Source organism: Lepidothrix coronata, unplaced genomic scaffold (assembly GCF_001604755.1).
Source record: "Lepidothrix coronata isolate B3197 unplaced genomic scaffold, Lepidothrix_coronata-1.0 Scaffold38, whole genome shotgun sequence".
NCBI classification, from domain to species: Eukaryota; Metazoa; Chordata; class Aves; order Passeriformes; family Pipridae; genus Lepidothrix; species Lepidothrix coronata.
This window is the reverse complement of record NW_016690218.1, coordinates 2573169-2592490: the sequence shown is the minus strand read 5'-3', so window position 1 is coordinate 2592490 and position 19322 is coordinate 2573169. Positions and strand designations below refer to the sequence as shown.

The following is a 19322-nucleotide window of genomic DNA, read 5'->3' as shown; positions in this document are numbered from 1 at the left end:
AATACAAAGCTCTGCCTCAGTCATGGCATTAGCACTTTCTGAAAATAGAGCTCTGCTTCTCATCCTTACCTTGGATATTTGAGAAGTGAGATATCTTATAGGCCGGGTTCATATATTTTTAAGTCTGCAGTGGTTTGAGAGTTCTGGAGCTGCTATCTTGTGGAATATTGCAATTGTGGAAAGTGAAATCATTGTGCCGGAACAGCCAAATTAGGGTTTAACCTGTACCATATGCTGTAGCTGACATGGGGTTCTCTTTCAGCTGCCCAAACTGGAGTGGCGTTGACCCTGAGGTGCGGGAGCGGCTGACCAGGAGACATGAAGATGGGGAATTTTGGTAAATACCACTAGGTTTCCATTTTGGCAGAAGGGAATGTCATCTGCCCAGCTTTTTTTCACACGAAGTAACCTCTCCAAGTATGCTCTCCAAGATGAGTGTACAAAATCAATCACCCCAAATCCTAGTGCTAAATCATAGTAAGTGAGAGGGAGGATAGGTAAGTTGGTTGTATGGAAAACCTGTCCATCCTGAGGAGACGTTGCCAGTGGCATTGCCTCCCACAGGATGGCGTTCAACGACTTCTTGAGGCATTACTCCCGCCTGGAGATCTGCAACCTGACTCCAGACACCCTGGCAAGTGACAGGTACAAGAAGTGGAGCCTGCTGAAGCTGGATGGGAACTGGAGGCGAGGAGCCACTGCAGGGGGTTGCAGGAATTACCCAAGTAAGAAAAACTGGAGAAATGTTTTGCTTGTCCACTTGTACCTTCTGTGAGAGCTTCTGGGAGGTGGTCTGGGGTGGCTTATGGAGGAGGAGAATGTACCCGAGATATCTTGGACTAATGTCCAAAAAGTGCAGGGATTTGGGAGATGCGACCCCCTGATGAGGGTCAAGTTGTGGTTGTAAAGGTGGGGGGAGAAGAGGAGGTTTCCCTTGTCACACATGATTTTTGAAGTCAGAGCCATGTCTGTCCTAGCTGACATGCACATCAACACCCTTTGTTTCAAAGAAGCCTCTGAGCAGTTTGCATAAATCCACTTCCCAGACACTTTCTGGACAAATCCACAGTATTTAATCAAGCTGGAGGAAGAAGATGAGGATCCTGATGATCCTGAGGGGGGCTGCACTTTCCTCATTGGGCTGATTCAGAAGCACCGGCGGAAGCAGAGGAAGATGGGAGAGGACATGCACACCATTGGCTTTGCAATTTATGAGGCAAGTAAGGCTGTACAGGTGCATGGGAGGAAAAGGAAAGCTCCTTCCACCTCTAAACATATCTGGAGATATTCAGACCTAGGCTGGAAAAGGTCCTGAGCAAAATAATTAACTTTGATATCAGCCTTGCTTTGAGTAGGGGGTTGGACCAGATTACCTACAGAGGCCACTTCCCACCTTCTAAATGGAAGAGCAGAATAACTATTTGAAAAACAAGAAGTGCAGAAATCCAGTCTCCCTTTCACTTGTCAGGCTGTGGTGAAAGCAGCAGAATGGGAGCATCTGTAGTAGGGTTGTGACCCTAGCTGGGACATCTGTGCTACCTTGGGAAGTGGGAAACCAGCAGCAGAACCAACAAAAACACCTGTAAAACTCCTTCTGCTGAGTGAAGGGTCAGAGATGCCCCTGAAGCAGGACAGAGCTGCAAAGCAGCGGCGCTTATGTGGCAGTGAAAATAGGAATGATGATCTTGTCTGTGAGTTGCTCTGTAACCACAGGCAATATGTACAACTGCTTGTTTTATCAGTATCCCAGCTTTGAAAAGCTTATCAAAGGATCTGGTCCCCACAGGATAATAAGGTTTAAAGCAAAGCTAAGTCCTCTGAAGCCATAAAGAAACAGAAAGTTGCGTTATTTCCTTGCTCAGTCACTGCCTCCTCTCCTGATGGTGGAGAGGTCAGAGGGGCAGGAATGTGAAAGGAGAGGTGGGAAGAAGTAGTAGAGAAATTGAGCCTACAAAAAAAACATCACAGTGGGCACAGTGGGCTGCAGGGAGGAGAGTCAGCAGGAAGCCATGACCAGCCTGTCTGTGTCAGGCTGTGCCCACGCTGCCCCAGGTGAGCCTCACCTGCCTCCAGGATGGAGCTGGGAGCTGAGCCAGCACTCAGCATTGTGTGGCGTGGGCTCAGCATTCACCTTCCCCTCAAGCCTTTTTTTTTTCTTTTTTCAAGTGTGGATGTACCTGCTAAGTAACTGAAAAGAAGTAGCCCTGGAGCTGCCATTCAACAGGCAAATAACTCTCTCCTTTTCTCCTTGCAGGTGCCCCCAGAGGTATGTAGCATGTATTGGTGGAGTTGAGGCTGAAGGGCTTGTGGGAAGAAATGGTTCAGAGGATCCTCCTGTCCACAGGACAACACGACTGCACAGAGTCTAAACTTAGAGGCCATTTATTCTGAAAGGGGCCTTGAGCCCATGTTGCATTTTCGGAGCGTCTTGGATTGGGATAAGAGTGCTCTGTACTGCAGAAACTCATCAAAGCAGCTCTTCCACCGCTCTTATCCCAGCCCAGACCCACATCTGCTCCCCCAGAGCACAGCTGCTTTTCCCAGCTCTGCACAGAGTTCATGTTTGACACATGAATAATATTCCAAGGAAGTGTTTATATTCATTTCCCCAAGCACCACCTTCATTAGTTTCTCCCTGTTTCTACCTGCAGATAGCTAACAGTACACCCTGGGGAGTCAGAGAGGAGTGGCAATGCAGCACTGCCTATGCAATATGAGGAGGGCTGCAGGTACCTCTGAGCTGTTGCTCCTCAGAGGAATGACTGAAGTTGAGCAAAATGCCGAGGTGACCCCATTACTGGTTTTGCTGTACCTGTGAGCGTACAAGCGAAGCCACTAGGGTACCCCATGGTGCCTGAAACTATGCTCAAACCAACTACTTTTGTGTAAAATGTGGTTTCATCAGCGAAAAATATGGTGCTACCGGTTAATTAAATTTCTTACATACCTTTTAGCAGTACTGTCAGCCACTCAGCTCTCACCCTAGTGGTTGAAAAATCTCATTTCCTTAAAAAAAGAGATTCTAGCTACTAGTGCCCATGATTTTTTCTTTGCCCAAAGGGTAGAATTTTATCTCCCACTACAGCAGCAGGTCTAACAGGTTTTGCATTCTTAAAAACCTGGCAGGACAGGAAGGAGGAGGATTCTGAAACATGCACATTCCTGATGTTGGAATCATCAAGGATTTCCTAGAGCTGAAATAGCCCACCTCTAAGACCCCTGCACAGAAAAGTTTTATCTGGACAATCATAGAATCATAGAATGGTTTGGGTTGAAAGGGACCTTAAAGATCATCTACTTCCAATGCCCCTGCCATAGGCAGGGACACCTTTCACTAGGTGTTACACTCAAAATATTTTATTTTATTTTATTTTATTCTTGGAGCCCTCCATAAGTGAGGTCTCTGCCTTAAGGCAGCCTGACCTCAGAGGCAGATCCAAGCTGCCGTCTCCAGGTGGCACCAGCTCCAGGGACCAGAGGGACATGGCTCCTATGCCATATCACTCTAAAGAGAAACAGTTGGTGGAAGAATTTGCAAATGGCTTCAGACACCCTTCATCATCTGCAAAACAAAAGCAGGACCTGAATGATTTATTGTGATAATCTGCAAAATACATTTGCGGCCACATCTCAGGAGTCCTGTGGTGGGGTGCACCCACTCCCTTTCTCTTCTCTTTCAGTTCTGTGGAGCTGAGAGTTTTTTTTCTCCCCCCCCATACATAGCTAATTGATATTTCTATTGTATTTTTAATTTCTGAATGTCAGTGCATGCAAACTGTGGGTTTTTCCTCTTTCTTTGCCTTGCATAAGTTTTCTGGCCAGACGAATATTCATCTGAGCAAAAACTTTTTCCTGACCAACAAAGCAAGAGAAAAATCAAACACCTTTATCAACCTCCGGGAAGTGCTGAACCGGTTCAAGCTCCCTGCAGGAGAATATATCATTGTGCCCTCCACCTTTGAACCCAACAAGAACGGGGATTTCTGTCTGCGGGTCTTCTCTGAAAAAAACGCAAACTCCACGTACGTACCTTTTTGTGTGAGAGTGGTGTGAGCACATGGGCAATCTCTGGTCCCTCTTGCAGGCATGGAAGGATGGAACAGCCCAGGGATGGGGTACATCCACTTCCCAGGAGGGAAAGAGGGATGCACAATGACCCTGTATGGATGGGATCGTGGCAGTTCTTGTTTGTCCCCAGTTTCCTCATGGGCAACTAAGGAAAGTTTGAGTAAATTTAGCAGGAAGAAATGGTGGAAGAAAAGTAATAATATTTAGTACAACTTTTTATTATTGTTGTTGTCATAATTATCCCTGCTTGAGCAGACATTTGTAGTTACGGGGCCTTGGGCAGGTGGGTGCTACAGCACAGTTAAGTCTGTGGAGAGAAGAAAGCCCCGGGGGGGGGGCAGGTTGGGCTGTCCCCTTGGGAGACAGAAATGCCGGTGCTTTCAGTTGCCTGGGAACACACAGATCAACACAATTGATCTCACACCATTGAGATCAGACTGGAAAAATTTCAAGATACTTGCTCAACCAAATGATACCTTGGATGAAGTTAAAATGGGTTTTAACAGAACTGGCTCAAATCACACTGTTAGCTGTAAAAACCATGAAAAAATTTAGATGTCACATCTTAAAGAGCAGCTGGGCTAAAGCCTCAGGAAGGGATGTGATATCTTTTGTATTAAGTTCCCTGATTCAAAGCAAGCAAAATCCTTTTTCTATCCTGTAATATTTTGCTGCATGTTTCTGCTGTGGTGAGAAAGCTGGGATGTCTGTTGTGTGAGAACACATTCAGCTTTGGTTGGGCCCTTAGCAGTGCTTAAGTAGGTGTGGTGCTCCCACAGCACCTGGGGGACAGCATGAAACACATCACAGTTCAGGGCTCTCACTTTTTTCTGTTTTAAAGGAAAAAGAAAGAAAAAAAAAAGTGACTAGATAAAGTTTGATTTGCACCCAAGAGCCTGGTCCTGGGCTAAGGTCTCTAGGCAGTGACACTGAGTGACCCAAAGAGTTATGTGTGGCCCAAAATCCTGTCTGTGGCTCTGCAGGACATTGCACGGCTTGTAACGTGTTGCCATAGCTGGAAAAATACTGCTTTCCCTGTGGTATGCAGTGTCTGTCACTGATTAATCCAGTAACTTTTGAATACTAATTATTATTTCCATATTTTAAAGAATCTCTCTTTAACTGAAGCTTGAAGGAAAAGCATCATAAAAGTGATCTGTTTTGATTTTAATATTGATTTCTTTATCTTTCTAGGGTGATAGATGATGAAATTGAGGCCAATTTTGAAGAGGTATCTCAAATGTTTTAAATTGAGGTAGTTTTGTTGTCAATAAGCAGAAGTTGGAGTGCCTGTTCCCTGTGCAGAGCAATATTTTTCAATAGGCATTATCAAGAACTTTGGGAAAAGATCTTTCAGTATCCATAACTGAGTGTCAAGCAAGTGGAAATATCATAAGCAGTGTAATGGAAACATGTGCTTTATCCAGATCTTGGACTTCCTAGGTGGAGGAGGTCAGGTACACTCTGAAGGGTTAACTAGAGCCACGGGAAATTCCCTTTGCTCTCCAGGAATCCGAGAGTGCAGCTTTCAGCCGTGGGGGTGTTTTTGCATGTGATGTTGTTTCCATGAGTAACTAGTAGCTCACCATATGTTTAGTCCTGCTGGAGCTGGGGATGTTTTGCCTACTAATGCATGTACCCCATGTGTGATTTTTTTCCAGCATTTGCAATGCCAGCATTTTGAGGTGTCCCTGAAAATAAAACTGATTAAAATCATAGCAAAAACACTCTACCTTCAACTTTGCCATTTTAATTGTGTTTTCCTAGGGGCAAGGAAATGCACAAAGTCTTTCTCAGGCAGAAAATTTCCTCCTTTCCACATTCTCTCTTTCTGTCTTTTAGACCGAGATCAGTGAAGATGACATCGAACCCAACTTTAAAAGGCTTTTTGGACAGCTAGCAGGAAATGTGAGTATTTTTCTGGTAATATCTTAATGGCATCATGGGTGAGTGGGTAAGAGAGACACCTCCCCCAGGACAGAGTTTAGTTCTTGGGCTGAGTCAGATTTCAAGTGCGTGCATAATTGTGCGTGCTGTGATTTGTGAGCACTCCTGGTGAACAGTCTTTAGCTCTCTTTGAACTGCAGGCTCGACTTTTATCTCTGCAGGGCCCTAATTCTGTCCTTGGGCAGAGCACATGGTGCAGGCACAGGGGTGCCTCGAGGGCTGGGCTGTGCCTTCTCTCCCAGCTGCCCTCGGCTGCCTGGGGGCTCGGGCACAGCTTGCTGGATGTGCTAATGTCTGGGAATTGGTGGTGCTCCTGGGAGTGGGAGGTTGGGAGAGTTTAGTGCTTGCGTTTCCATCCAAGGGAAATGAACTCGGAGGGATGTTTGAACTTGGCCAGCTCATGCAAAGGAGTCAGAGGCTGCAGGTGGTGTCTGCAGCTCACAGTGAAAAATTTGGTTTCCTCTTCTCCACAGGATGCAGAGATCTCAGCCTTTGAACTGCGCAGCATCTTGAATAAAATCATGGCTAAACGTAAGTACCTTCCTCCGACAGCACCTTCAGTTGGCCACCAGCGGCTTTCCAGCGTGGCCGTGGGAGCACAGAGGGCACCACCAGCCTGGGCAGACTCAAAGCCCTGGGCTCTGCCCCAGACCTGCCCTTGGCTCTCCATATGGCCACAGCCACATGCTCTCTCTGCTGCTTCAGGGGGCTGCAGAAAGGCTGGGGCTGTGCCAGCCCAGAAGGTGTTTCACAGGATGTGTGCTTTGGCAGGGTACATAAGGGTGTCTTTTATCCCAGCATCTGCCACTGGGAATTGGCAACCAAGAATATGGACAGATTTGATTAGTGCTTGATAATAATCAAGAGAAGTATGGCTGCTACTTCAGTATTGAACCACTCCTGAGTGGTTCAAACAGTAGCCCAGCCAATGGTCTGCAGTGTCCCTAAGGAGGAGGAGAAACTTTGAGGCTCTGGGCTGCTTTTTCTGTAAAGTGATTCCTAACTTGGCTCTGCATTATTTTCCTTTCCATTAAACAGTGCTCAAGAAATAAGTGTTTAGAGAAATGTGTCTCTTTAATTTCCAAAGTGAAATGTTATCCAGATGGTCAGGACTGTGTTGTATGTCTGTGTACCCCAGCCAGTTAGCAATGGGGTATTGCTGGTTACTAAGCTTGATTTGATATTCAGCCCTTGCATGAAGCTACCGACTGTTCACCTCTGTAAGTTAAAAGTCCATGTTGTCCACAGAAGTCTACAGTTGTCTTTGAAGGCAGACAGTAAGGGCAGGAAAGCTTTTATTTCTGTCTCTTGCTTCTGTAGCACAACTTCTGACTAGACTAACTGGGCTGTTTGCTTGGGGAAACATCCCAGCTGACTCTCACCCAAAGCCTCTTCATCAGCTGCGAAGGAAGCCACCAATCTCATGGAAGCAAATAAGGGCTGGTGTGTGTGTCTACACTGGTTAGAGAGCTCGTGAGCTATTTAGGAAGGTGCTGTGGTACAGCATGCAATGATAATCCTGCGTTTTGCTCTTTCTTTACAGGCCAAGATATTAAATCAGATGGCTTTAGTGTTGAGACATGCAAAATAATGGTTGACCTGTTAGATGTATCCTTTAAGGCCGTTCCTAGGTGATATTCCTCTGCCTGTGCTGAAGTAGGTGACCTGCCTTTGCTGCCTGGTGGGTCCATCCTTATGTAGTAATGACATCTGAGGTGGAGAAGCTGGTTTTACCCTGGTTTCCCTGAAAAAGCAGGCCCTTGCTATCACTGCTCACCATGACACATGCATTCTCCCAGGCAGCAGGGAAAATCCATTATCAGATGTTATGATCTGCTTTGAAACCTTCCCAGTTGTTGTGTGTTCTGGTTTAGCTGGGGACAAAGTGGTGTTTGTGCTGGGAAAAAGGCACCTGGCTCTCAGCATGGTGTGGATGGCCTTGGCTGTAGAGCTGTACGTGCATATCTGGGTGCACTTCACCTCTCTGCTATCTGGCTGGAGTTGGTAAGAGCATCATAAAGCCATGAGGACCTAGGAAATGGAAAATGAGGGAAACAAATACAGGAAGCTGAGAGTACACAGGATTTTAGGAGCTTTTATTCCTCAGAATATGGGAAAAAGTGTAGGATGAAGGTTCAAGTCTAAGAATAGTTGTGTTCAGCTTCTCTGTGCAGTGGGAGTTGAATTGCAGAGTTAGAAAAAGAGAAAATTACCAACACAAGGTGATGCTCTGCTATAATTTGGTGTAAAATATGGCAGTCCCTAAGGACTCCGTAGCAGATTCTTTTGTTAGCTGTTTGCACAAGAACTTAAGTTCTGCAAATAGCAGGCTTGGTTGTGGCTTTTCCTGTTTATAATCCAGACTTAGGACTTATGCTCCTGTAACTGCAGGTGTTGAACCAACTACACAGAACAAAATGGCATCATCTCAGCTCTTTTATACTTGTAGAGGAAAGACAGAGAGCTGCAAAGGGGAGCAGAAAGATCTTGTGAACTGGTCACAGTTTAAGTTAATCAGCTTACTGATTGAGACAGACATCTTGGATGACAATTGTGTATGCAACAGGATGAGTCCTGCAGAGAGGACAAGTCCTTCAGAGAAGACTTGCATCCTTCTTTTACTTGCAAATTTTTTTTTTAAAGTCACAACTGCCCATGTAAGTAAATTTGGCACAGGGAGAGAAAACCCCTTTTTCTTCCCTCCAAAGAAATTCCCTTAACTCAGAGAAGAATGATGGGAGTGGTAAACTGGGACTGAAGGAGTTCTACACCCTCTGGACAAAGATTCAGAAATACCAGGTGAGATGCAATCTCTTTGGGAGAAGCATGTAGAGGTGGCTTTAGATTGATTTGCCTCATACAGTGTGCACAGTCTCATTTCCCAAAGCAGTGGTTTGTGTCCTCAGTCTCTCAGGTTTTGTCCCTTGGAGTCCAAAGGTGTGAATGCTTGTCCTTCAGGTGCTAGGGTGAAGGGCTGAAGGAGAGGCTGCTTCTCTTCCTGCCTTACTCTGGGAGGGCTTCCTGTTTTAACTCTCATCCAAATATTTAACTTGTCTACTTAAGAGTGTGAGTTTGGTGTCAGCCTTTCCACTTTGGTAGTGATAGTGCCATGGGTGTTCAAGGAATTCTCCAGAGTAACGGACTTACTTTCTGAAGCTGCTTTTAGATGAAATCGACACCAAGTCCTTCAGATCAACATTGCAAATGCTCCTAAGTTACACACAGGCTGCATTTCAAAATGTTTCCCTTCTGACAAAAGCCAAACCACGCTCTGAATTATTGTCAAGGTTTGACTTTGGCTTCTGTGTTTTGCAGAAAATTTACAGGGAAATTGATGTGGATCGATCCGGTACCATGAACTCCTACGAGATGAGGAGGGCGCTGGAAGCAGCAGGTATTTATATTGATCTGTCTCTTTATAGGATTATATCAGTTTCAAGCTGGGTTCATAGATGCTCACTAGTCTCCTGTATATCACTTGTAAGCAGAAAAATCCTGTGTTCCCAGACCTGAAGGCCTCCATGTGATTTAGATGCTCAGCTTGGGCTCTTGTCTTGCCAGGCAGGCTCACTAAAAGCATCTCAAAGTAGTGGCAGGTTTGCACTTATTTTCTTTAGTGATCAGCTTTTGGAGAAGCACAAATAATTGCAACAATCTGGTCTTGTAACAGTATACTCTTGTCTTTCAGTGAGTCTCTCTGAGTATATTTATGTGGGTTTGGCATAAGCTGGTAGAACTGGGATGTGTGACCTAGGGAATGGAAGTGGTTTGACCAAGGGGTGATGCTTACAGGAGTGCTAGGAGTCAGTTTGCTACTGCAAACACTGAAAAAGCAAGTCTGAGTTTTGAGGGAGATACCACCGACCCATACAATCCCAGACTAATTTACTGATCATGTGGGGCCATCCTAATGTCCATTTTGGCACTCTGGAACTTTCCCCTCTCGTCACCATGTAAGATGAGGCAGCATTTCAGTTTGTACCAATGTTTAGACACTGTTTGGAAAGAGAGACCCATTTGCCCACAGAAAGCCACTGCTTCATCTCAGTAGGTTGAGTCTGGAGCCCCCTTGTCACCCAGGGAAGGACCATGAGCTGGAGCAATTGGCCATATCCCCTGGGAAACAGGAGTCCAGGTGTGGGAGCACACACAGCAGGAAGAACACATGTGGCCTAGTCACAGTTCTAAATCGCTCCAAGTACAGAAGTGGTTGTTGGGAGTTTCCAAAATGAAGTAAATACTCTTAAAATTTGTGAATTTAACCAAAAGAAGGTAATTGAATTTCTGGTAGTGTGTAAGGTTGTTTGGGGTTTTTTGTTAGTTGGAGGTTTTTGCACAATTTTTTCTGTCTCTTTTTTTAAATCCTCAATGTATTTTTAGGGTTCAAATTGAACTGCCAGTTACATCAGATCATTGTGGCTCGATTTGCTGACGAAGACCTCATCATTGACTTTGATAACTTCGTCCGGTGTTTGATTCGGCTTGAAACCTTGTTCAGTGAGTACACGCTCAATAACTAGACAGACTCTGTTACTTTGTGTTTGCAGCAGGATAACTGTCCAGAAGTCCAGGATAAGGTATTCAGACAAATTCAAAACTGATATATAAATCTGGCATCCCAGTTTGCATGCTTCTCCTAGATCCAGGAATCAGCCCTTAAGCCCAGGCTGCTGAACCACAGCTAGTCTTTCATGCAAAAAATGGTATGTTGATTAAAAAATACTAGGCAGCTAATTAAAAATGTTCAGTCTTGGTTCTGCACAATGACTTTAGATTGGCCCTTTCTGGTTTGGGGTGTAGGTCACTGTCAAGTTTTAGATTCTGGGACTAAGTTCCTTTTCAATCCTGAAGCACAAGGAAGGGGAAGGCTTTCCAATTAGTTCCTATATTCATCCTTATCTGTCATCTCTTTCCCACCACAGAAATGTTTAAAAAACTGGATACTGAGAAAACTGGAACAATAGAGTTGAACCTTGTTAATGTAAGTTCATTTAGCTCTAAAACATTTTTTTTCATCTTTTGGGGGAAGGGAGGGAGGGATGTAAACAGTAGGGTCTGTCCTGCTCCATTTTGATTATGGCTGGTTATATGTATTCACATATATGCTGGACTTATCTGGCTTGTGTATTTGTAAGCAGCCTTAAGAGAGGTTAGCTTTTAAAAGTGTACCTACATCACAACATATTCTCTAACAGACAGACAAGGTTCCCTGCACCAGAAGCCCCTTATCCCTGTACTGGCTGTAATTTTGGCTTCTTCTCTGCTTTTTCTGTTGTCAGAGTAAAATGTAGGTGCAGTAGTGACTCATGGTCTTATCCATGTCTGCTTCTTTCTGCACCCTGTGTGCCCTATAGAAAGGACTAAGTTTGGCAAAAAGTACCCTCCTACTTGTGTTTGACGTGCTTATGACCTGAACATAACTTATTTCTGCAACTAAAGGAGGAACGTGCAAATCATCCCAAAACTCTTTTGACCTAAATGAGATATAAATTTAAATCATTTAGGAAAGATGCTAAAATTACTTCTGTAACAACAGGCTGACTTTATTCTAGAAATGGTAATGTGCATACTTGCTACAAGTCTTTTTACTAAATTTAACCTTGGGCCCTTTTCTTCTTGTTACAGTGGCTGTGCTTTACTGTCATTTGAGCCACTGGCATCAGCTTGAGACCTCAAAAAGAGCATGACCAGGTGAAGATAATCAAGCTATGTACAAGTAATATCCTAACATGAATGTGCCTTAACTTACACATAGCAAATTTTGCACGCTATTGCAAGAAGGAAAGCATTCTACTTCAACAAGAAGAATTTGGAACCTCATTTTTATGGCTCTGACAGTCTTTAGCTACTCTTATAGACCCTCTGGACAAGGGCCTTAATTTAATATTAATCCTCAGTGCAACTTCTGAAAATACTGCTTTGCTAATATATTTGTCTTTAAGGTGTTTTACAGGACTCCTGGAAGAAAGCTCATTATAGCTTGACAGTGGTTTAATAAGTGCTTTTTGAATAACAGCTCCACTCCATCCTCCGTATCTGAAATTAGAAAAGGGATAGTATTGCATATCTTATCTAAACACCTGTAATCAGAGACAGAGGGTCCCTTGTATGCCTTCTGTCAAGCCCCAGTGTTATTCTAGTTAAATATTCTTTGAAGAATTTGAATAGCAAGTACAGGTTTGACCAAACAGAAAGACAAGTCTTTCCCTCCTCACCACTGATGTGCCTGAAACAGGAGGCTGTTGGCAACAAGACTCTTCCAAGAGAAAGCCCATCCTCTCAGGTGGAATCTTGAGTTCCTGTATCTTATTTATCTTCCTTTGAAATGCAAGAAAGTATTTAAATAAAAAGAGTATAAATAAAGTTTGCGAGACTTATTTCTGCTGCAACTAAACACTTTTTTTTTTCTTAGATATAGATCATCACAGCACATGTACAGAGCTTTTGCTTTCAAGAGCAGAGCTTGCTTGTTGCCTCTTAAAGGGGAAAAACAGCATTCTGGAGCTGACTCTGGATGTCTGTTAGTTCATGAAATGTTACAGTCTGATACTTTAAAAGAGTAATGCTTGAGAAACTAGAGGTTTCTAAGATAGGTAATTGATACTATATACCCCCTACCCAGCCTATCAACACCCTGAGGCTGTGATCGTGCACAGGCTGCTGATGACTTCAGTTTGCCCTGAAGAACTGTGTCCTCCTTCCTATAAACCATTTCTTTTACTTACAGGCACCTTCTCAGAAAGCAGTAAGGACTTACCTAGCAGGAAAACATGAGCCTGCAGGGTGAGGCACTTCATAAATACCCTTAAGGAAATTTTTGATCTTCTGTTAAATAGTGTTCATTATCAAATTATTCCCAAATAGAGAGATATAAAGGATAGTTCCATAGGAAAGGCTTTATTTGGAAAACACCTGTACCAAATCTTTTTTCTTAAGTATGTCCCTTAGCTTTTAAGATAAACGAAGTTTATGTGCAACTAACAGATTCAACTTAATTTTAAATGCAAAAGACTATCTTGAATGCATGGGGGAGTAGGGGTTCAATTTAGTACAGAAAGTAGTTGAATAGTAATGTAAAACAGCACTGTTTTGTACTGGTAACATTTTCACATGGTCTAATAAAAATTGCCATTAAAATACCCAGAGTTAAAGCTGAAGAGGAGACATAAGTTTAATGGTATCACAGTGGAATAAAAACAAGTAAGTTGTCAAGGACTACAGAAAGTTTCTACACTTAGTCTTCGAAGTACAAAATACAATAAATACATGAGACTCTTTGTAAAAAGAGGAATCTAAAACTACATTTTCTGTTACAGCACATAATAGTTTGAATACATAGAATCTCTAAGATGCTACAGCTTTTTTAAAAGTTATTGCTAAATGGATCAGTCAGGTGGGTGTCACTGTTCAGATGCACTTCAGTTTAGCTTCTTTAACAAACATTCTGCTTCCAGCAATAAGCAGTTGGGTGCTGTGCATGTACTTTAATTTCTCCCATCTGGAAAAAGCCTTAGGATAAATTTGGACAAAGCCAAGTTTCCTTCAATGGTAAATTGAAAAGGTCCTTGTACTTAATACAGAAAAAAATGTGAAATTCTCTTCTGCCATGTTTGAAGAAACCCAAGTGGGTACTTGAACATAATGGCTTGCTTCGACCAAAGGCAGCAGAATTTCATTTGCTTGCAAGCATTATTTCATCTTGTACAATGCCCTCATCCATTTGCTAATGCATCAATCCTTCATTTGTTTTCAAAGCACATTCTTCATAGCTTTCAAATTACATTGTCATTGAAATAAGTCTCATGATATTGGAACCAACACAAAATGAATTTTTTTTCATAAGTCGTCCATGATTAGTACTTCAAGAATCTGGCTTCTGTACTATTTCATGCCAAGCTTCTTTGTCTAGGTTTAATCCTCGGATACAGCTGAGGGTAAAACAGAAATAAGGTTTAAAATTTTATTGCTTTAAAAAGTTAGGTTTTTTAAAGAAAAATAAAGGAACAAAAAATTTCTTTTTGGTGCTACAATGCTAATGTAATCTGAAGTAGTAAAAGCATGGTTATAAAAACACCCAGGTCACTAACAAATATAAATTTAGCATTCCTGGGCAAGCTTAAAAAAAAAAAAATACCAACCATGTCAGTTCAAAAGGAAAGTATTGAACAGCACACAATACATAACTTTCAAGCTCTACCCAGGTGGGTGGGCCAGGAAAAGCACATGGTTTTGTAGGTCAAGAGACTTTAGTGTTCAGTGAACTGTAGGATTGTTCCCTGTTTTGCAAGGGGGACTGGAGAGGTAGCAAAATCTGGTTTGCTTTCTCTCACTCAATGCATATCAACTTTTACATGTGTATCTTCAGGCAAGTTGGAAACATCTGGCTGCAGAAGGATGTCAGAGCTGTGCTTTACTTAGCAGAGAGTATGTGGCCAGTGCAATTCATTTAACTGCCCAGCCATAAATTGGTACCTGGCACCCTGTGGCCCTTGAGCCACATGCTGTTCACACATTCTGGCCACACACACAAGGGTACGGGGTGACAACTGACAGTGCCAAGATGCTTGGGAAGCTCTTGGCTCCCACTTGCAAGGGCTTTGGGAACAACTACTGTTCTGAAAAGCATGGCTACTGGCATATGAAAGATAGAGGGACACACTTCATACAATTAGGGGAAATGAATTCTCCATGCTCTAAATGGCAATGCATGTCTACAATGTATCTTGGGTTTTTTAGTTCTCCTTAAATGTGCTCTCTTCTCCCTTCAACCAGACCCTGGTTTCTTCTTTTTTCATAGTCAACTAATCATTAAGAGAAAGCCAACAACTCTACCCACAAGGTCCATCTCAGCCTGCTATGATTTCACCACTAGCAGAGATGAAATTAGTTGGTTATCATCACACCTGACAGTGTTCAAAAGATTTCGTTTGCCAGTATTATCTTGCCAGCTTAGGGAGCTAGGGCATCAGCAGGCAGGGTAGAGTACTGATGCAGATAATTTAATCCTTGTTTTTATTCAGTACATCTAACTGCAAAAGGATAAAACAACCATGATATAAATACAACTTAAGAATTTATCAAACTACCAAACATTTTCCTCTGCGCTGAACATCACAGCCTGGATTTCAGCTGCTATATTAAGAGTCCAGTAATTGCTTTTGAGAATAACCACAGAATATTTCAGTGGAAGTACTAGAACAACTGAACAGACACAAGAGTGTAACAGTTAATACTGTGCTTGGGTAGTTTTCCCCCAAGATTCTGTTTGGATTGTGTTGTGCTTACAAGGACAAGTTGTGATCGCTAGATTAAGCTGTTTTGCCCTGGGCTTTTGGGGTTTTTTTTACAGAAGCACAGATACTCCTTGTGTTCTTACACACCTGTGCTCAGCTGAGTGCACAAGCTTATGAACAAGTAGCACATGCACAATTCACACTGGGGCAGGCAAAAAATAAAAAAGCTGCTATTTTAACCTCACTGTGCAGGGCTGATGGCTGCTCTCAATTTAGAAATGTTTATTTTGGAGAGGAAATCACTGAGCAGAAGTACTACGTTAGGGAGAATTTTACAGTACATTGTGGGCAGGCCTGACCTGAAAGTGATACAGAAATGAAAACTGATTTTGCATTAGATTTTGCAGAGCAACTGCATCTAACCAGTTTAAGAGTAAGGATTATCTGCATGAGGAAGGAGGTTCAGCCTCTTTCAAGCATCATAAATCAATCAGCTAAAATTCAGAGTGGTTAATTTTGGAGAACCTTTTATCTCCAGCAGCAGGGCAACTGGATATGCAGAAAAAAAGCTTAATGGAACTTTTATACATTTGTCCATCTGCCAGGGTTTTCTAGCAACTCAGCCATGAGGAGAAGTATGGGGACATAATTGAAAATATCTTATTTGTACACAGTTTTTAATAAGGTCAGTACAGAAGGTGAAAAGGAGAGGCCATTTGTTTAAATATTATTGTTAAATATTACTTAAAAAGCATAGAAGAAAACAAAAATCTGCCTTTACTTGGCAATGTAATTTCTTTTTCAATGCTAGGAGAAAAGATAACCTAGAATTTTGCAGTGTTTATACCTGTGAAACATCCTCAGATCACAAGGTGCACTGTGTATACCCAGACAGGGAAAGACTCATGACTCACTCTTCATGCAAGCCTCGGTTCTTAAGGCCTTTTGTGTCAGTACAACACTTTTTGAAAGATGGGGAAAACCAGTTCACAAAGACTCATAGAATATCCTGAGTGGGAAGGGACCCACAAGGATCATTGAGTCCAACTCCTGGCCCTTTACGGGACAGCCCCAAAAATCACACCATGTGCCTGAGAACATGCTCAACAAACCCTTATGCGCACATCATATTTGAATAAAAGGGTTTTTTCTCTAAGATAGTGAGACAAGGTTAGTATGAGCCTGCTGTGTACAGCAGGGTGATGACATATGTTGTTCTTTTATGCACTCATCAATATAATCTGTGTTAGGTGTCTTAAAGGGTGTTAACCCATTCTGTTCCCCACATGAATACACGGAGAACATAAACTCCTTCCTCTTGACTTTTAAAATGGCACCTCATCTACATGCAAGAGATATGATGAGTATACAGTGCTTTGTATACTCCACATATTAGGGTGGGGTCTTTTTGACTCTGGAAGTATGAAGGACTCACCCCCAGCAGGTTGCGGGGAACGTAGCCTTCCTTGTCGTTCAGCCGTGCCCACCACCACTCGATTTCATCTTCATCTTCCCGGCGCAGGATGGTCATGCAGTCTCCTTCTTTCATCGAGAGCTCGTCATCGTTCTGAGCCTCGTAATCCCAGAGTCCATAAATCACTCCTTTGTTCATTATACCCATTTTCTCCTGCACTCCTGCAACATAGAAAATAGAGCTGCTAAATTTAAAAAAAAAAATTAATTAGTTAAAAAAGAAAAGAAAAAGGACAAGTGGAAAGACTGCTTTACTCTTACTGGAGAGCAGTCCAGGAAAAAAATAAAAAGACAATCCAATATCAATTCCTATCACACTTGGCAGCATGGTGCCATCAGCTTACTCAAAGTCAGTCCTGGAAGAGGTGACATTGTGGAGTCAGTCCTTACATACAGCAGATAGAATCCTTCCTTGCGTGTGTTCAAAATATACGAGGTAAATGGTGAGAGCAGCATTGACTGAGAAAAGGTTATGGTTTTGTGTTCACACTTTCTAGACCTAAGTGATGAGCAAAAAAAGACTTGTTTGTACTCTTAGTCCATCAGTAATCTTTTTGTCATTTTGATGCTTGTTGTATCATTTGCCACTCGTGTCACTTTATTTCAGAACCTTAAGACGAGATGCATCTCAGACCTGTATCTGAAAGATTTGTCTGCTACCCTCCAGCTGCTTTTGGTTAACTCAAACACTTCTCAGCAGTTCTTACTTTCTGACACTATTTTGATTATTTTTTTTTTAAACACTGACTTCAGAAACACAATTCTCTTAAATTATTTCTACACCAAGGTGTCTTGGAGTACACACATGTCTGGCAGATGTTATTTAAAACTAGTTCATTTTACAGCTGTAGCCAAAAATGAGATACTATTCTTTCTGAACACATTCCTCAGCCTCTAAGCAGCAAAAGGTATCTTAATTGTTATACAAACTTTCTCTTATGTAATTATTTTATTTTAAAATACTGAATCCAACTGAGTTGTTTTGTCTGGCTTTCGTATTTCCAGGAGCAAAGAGTACTGCACACTGTAAAAACAACTTGTCATTTCCCTTTTCATCGCTTACCTATTACAACCTATTGTACAGGATTTTTAGCTACATCTGCTAAAGGAAGCATCTGCTCAAATCAAGTTCTTTATTTCTGCATACCAGATCATCACATAAAATTAAAATTACTTCCACTGCATGATAAGCTCTGCCCAGAGAAACTCTTCTCTTGCTTTGCATTTGGCATAATTACAGGTTTGGCAAAAGTTGTGCTCTGCACCCACATGGAAGGTAAAACTGAGCATTAAACATCAAAGCAGACAAACAGAAGAGTCACTCAATGGATCTGGTCTCCTAAGGAGGTATTAAGGGTCACAGGAGGGTAGCAGGGCAAACATGCTCTTAAGAGACAGCACAAGCATTACATCTTAGAAAGTGAAAAATTGCATACTTAAGCAGCATCAGACTTGTCATTTAATCAACATTGAAGGATTAGTGGTTTTATTTAAACCTACCTGCACTTGATGTTATTCAATATTGGGCACAATTTACAACAAAAAGGGATTAGGTGGATTAAAGAATTACAGCAAGGTTTCTCACCTTACAGATGAGTTAAGAGGGCCAGGTTTTAATGTCATATCTGTTCTGGAAACAGACAGGTACACATTCCCAAATTTCTTTTACAGCAAGAAACAGATTTAGCTAGTGAAGGAATTTCTTACTATAATTATAGGCAACCAGAACCAGCCTTACCAATAGGATTAATAACTAATGGAACAATATGGAACTTCGATAGCTGAACAACCAATATATCAAGAGATGCCCTAGTTTCAGCAGTTGCAATCTGGAAAAAACTGGCAATAGGCTCAAGCCTTACAGTCCTTTCATGACCCATTGATAAGTATCTCATCACACACACAAAAAATCCAAAACCCAACAAAAAACAGAGTATCAAGTGAGACCACCAGATGGTAGGCCCAGAAAGAAAAACACGAAAAAAAAGAATGCATTTCTTCATGCTGTATCTAATGAAACCATGGACTTCCTTTCCACAGCAAGATGTGGATTGTTTAACTGAATTTAAGAATTAAACAAATTCCTGAAAGAATTCCCTCAAGGGCTGTTCACCACAAAGATATCATCTCTTAACTCATATCAGAGTTAATGCCAGTACAAAATATTGGACAAGTATTATTAATTTTTTATCTAGTCCTACAATCTTCCTTGGATATTTGCTCTTGATGATCACCCTTAGAGAGTCTGAATACAAAACTAAATGGAATTTTGCTTCACCCACAGACTTTGATGCTAGTTAAGAAGGTTTCCTCCCTTCATAGAGAAAACTGTATATTTGGCACTGAGAGATACAGTTTTCAAGCTTAGTGAGGACAGCTGGACAGACTGTTTTGAAATATGCTGGCTGAGCATCTCATAGAAACTCAAATCTCGCTTGTTCCACAAAACCAGAGAGGCAGTCTTACAGCTTTTTATGCTGTGTTACATTGCTGTTACACTAACATCTTACAGAGGGATGACACACCAGCTGGTAGGTGCCTACAGGACAAGAACAACATACAAAACAGAGAAAAGTAATTTAAAACCCCATTACACACAAA

At 42.2% G+C, this 19322-nt stretch overlaps 2 protein-coding genes across 4 annotated transcripts in view; one reads left to right on the top strand and one right to left on the bottom strand.

Annotated features, from left to right (window-relative positions):
• CAPN2 (calpain 2) overlaps window positions 1–12446 on the top strand; it is a 26228-nt gene extending 13782 nt beyond the window's left edge. Inside the window, exons 8-21 of one of the 2 annotated variants that reach the window (XM_017812786.1) lie at window positions 263–337; window positions 565–725; window positions 1047–1216; window positions 2255–2266; window positions 3811–4022; window positions 5263–5299; window positions 5911–5976; window positions 6489–6546; window positions 7559–7623; window positions 8746–8814; window positions 9331–9409; window positions 10396–10512; window positions 10938–10996; window positions 11641–12446. In XM_017812786.1, the coding sequence (XP_017668275.1) occupies window positions 263–337; window positions 565–725; window positions 1047–1216; window positions 2255–2266; window positions 3811–4022; window positions 5263–5299; window positions 5911–5976; window positions 6489–6546; window positions 7559–7623; window positions 8746–8814; window positions 9331–9409; window positions 10396–10512; window positions 10938–10996; window positions 11641–11664 (1204 nt within the window). In that variant the 3' untranslated portion in view covers window positions 11665–12446. The remainder of the gene's footprint in view (window positions 1–262; window positions 338–564; window positions 726–1046; window positions 1217–2254; window positions 2267–3810; window positions 4023–5262; window positions 5300–5910; window positions 5977–6488; window positions 6547–7558; window positions 7624–8745; window positions 8815–9330; window positions 9410–10395; window positions 10513–10937; window positions 10997–11640) is intronic. The other variant, XM_017812787.1, reaches the window with a different exon arrangement.
• A 447-nt stretch (window positions 12447–12893) lies between these two features.
• TP53BP2 (tumor protein p53 binding protein 2) overlaps window positions 12894–19322 on the bottom strand; it is a 50431-nt gene continuing 44002 nt past the window's right edge. For both annotated transcript variants that reach the window (XM_017812782.1, XM_017812781.1), the window contains exons 17-18: window positions 16684–16883; window positions 12894–13943 (exon numbers count right to left, since the gene is read on the bottom strand). In XM_017812782.1, coding sequence (XP_017668271.1) covers window positions 13902–13943; window positions 16684–16883 — 242 coding nt within the window. In that variant the 3' untranslated portion in view covers window positions 12894–13901. The remainder of the gene's footprint in view (window positions 13944–16683; window positions 16884–19322) is intronic.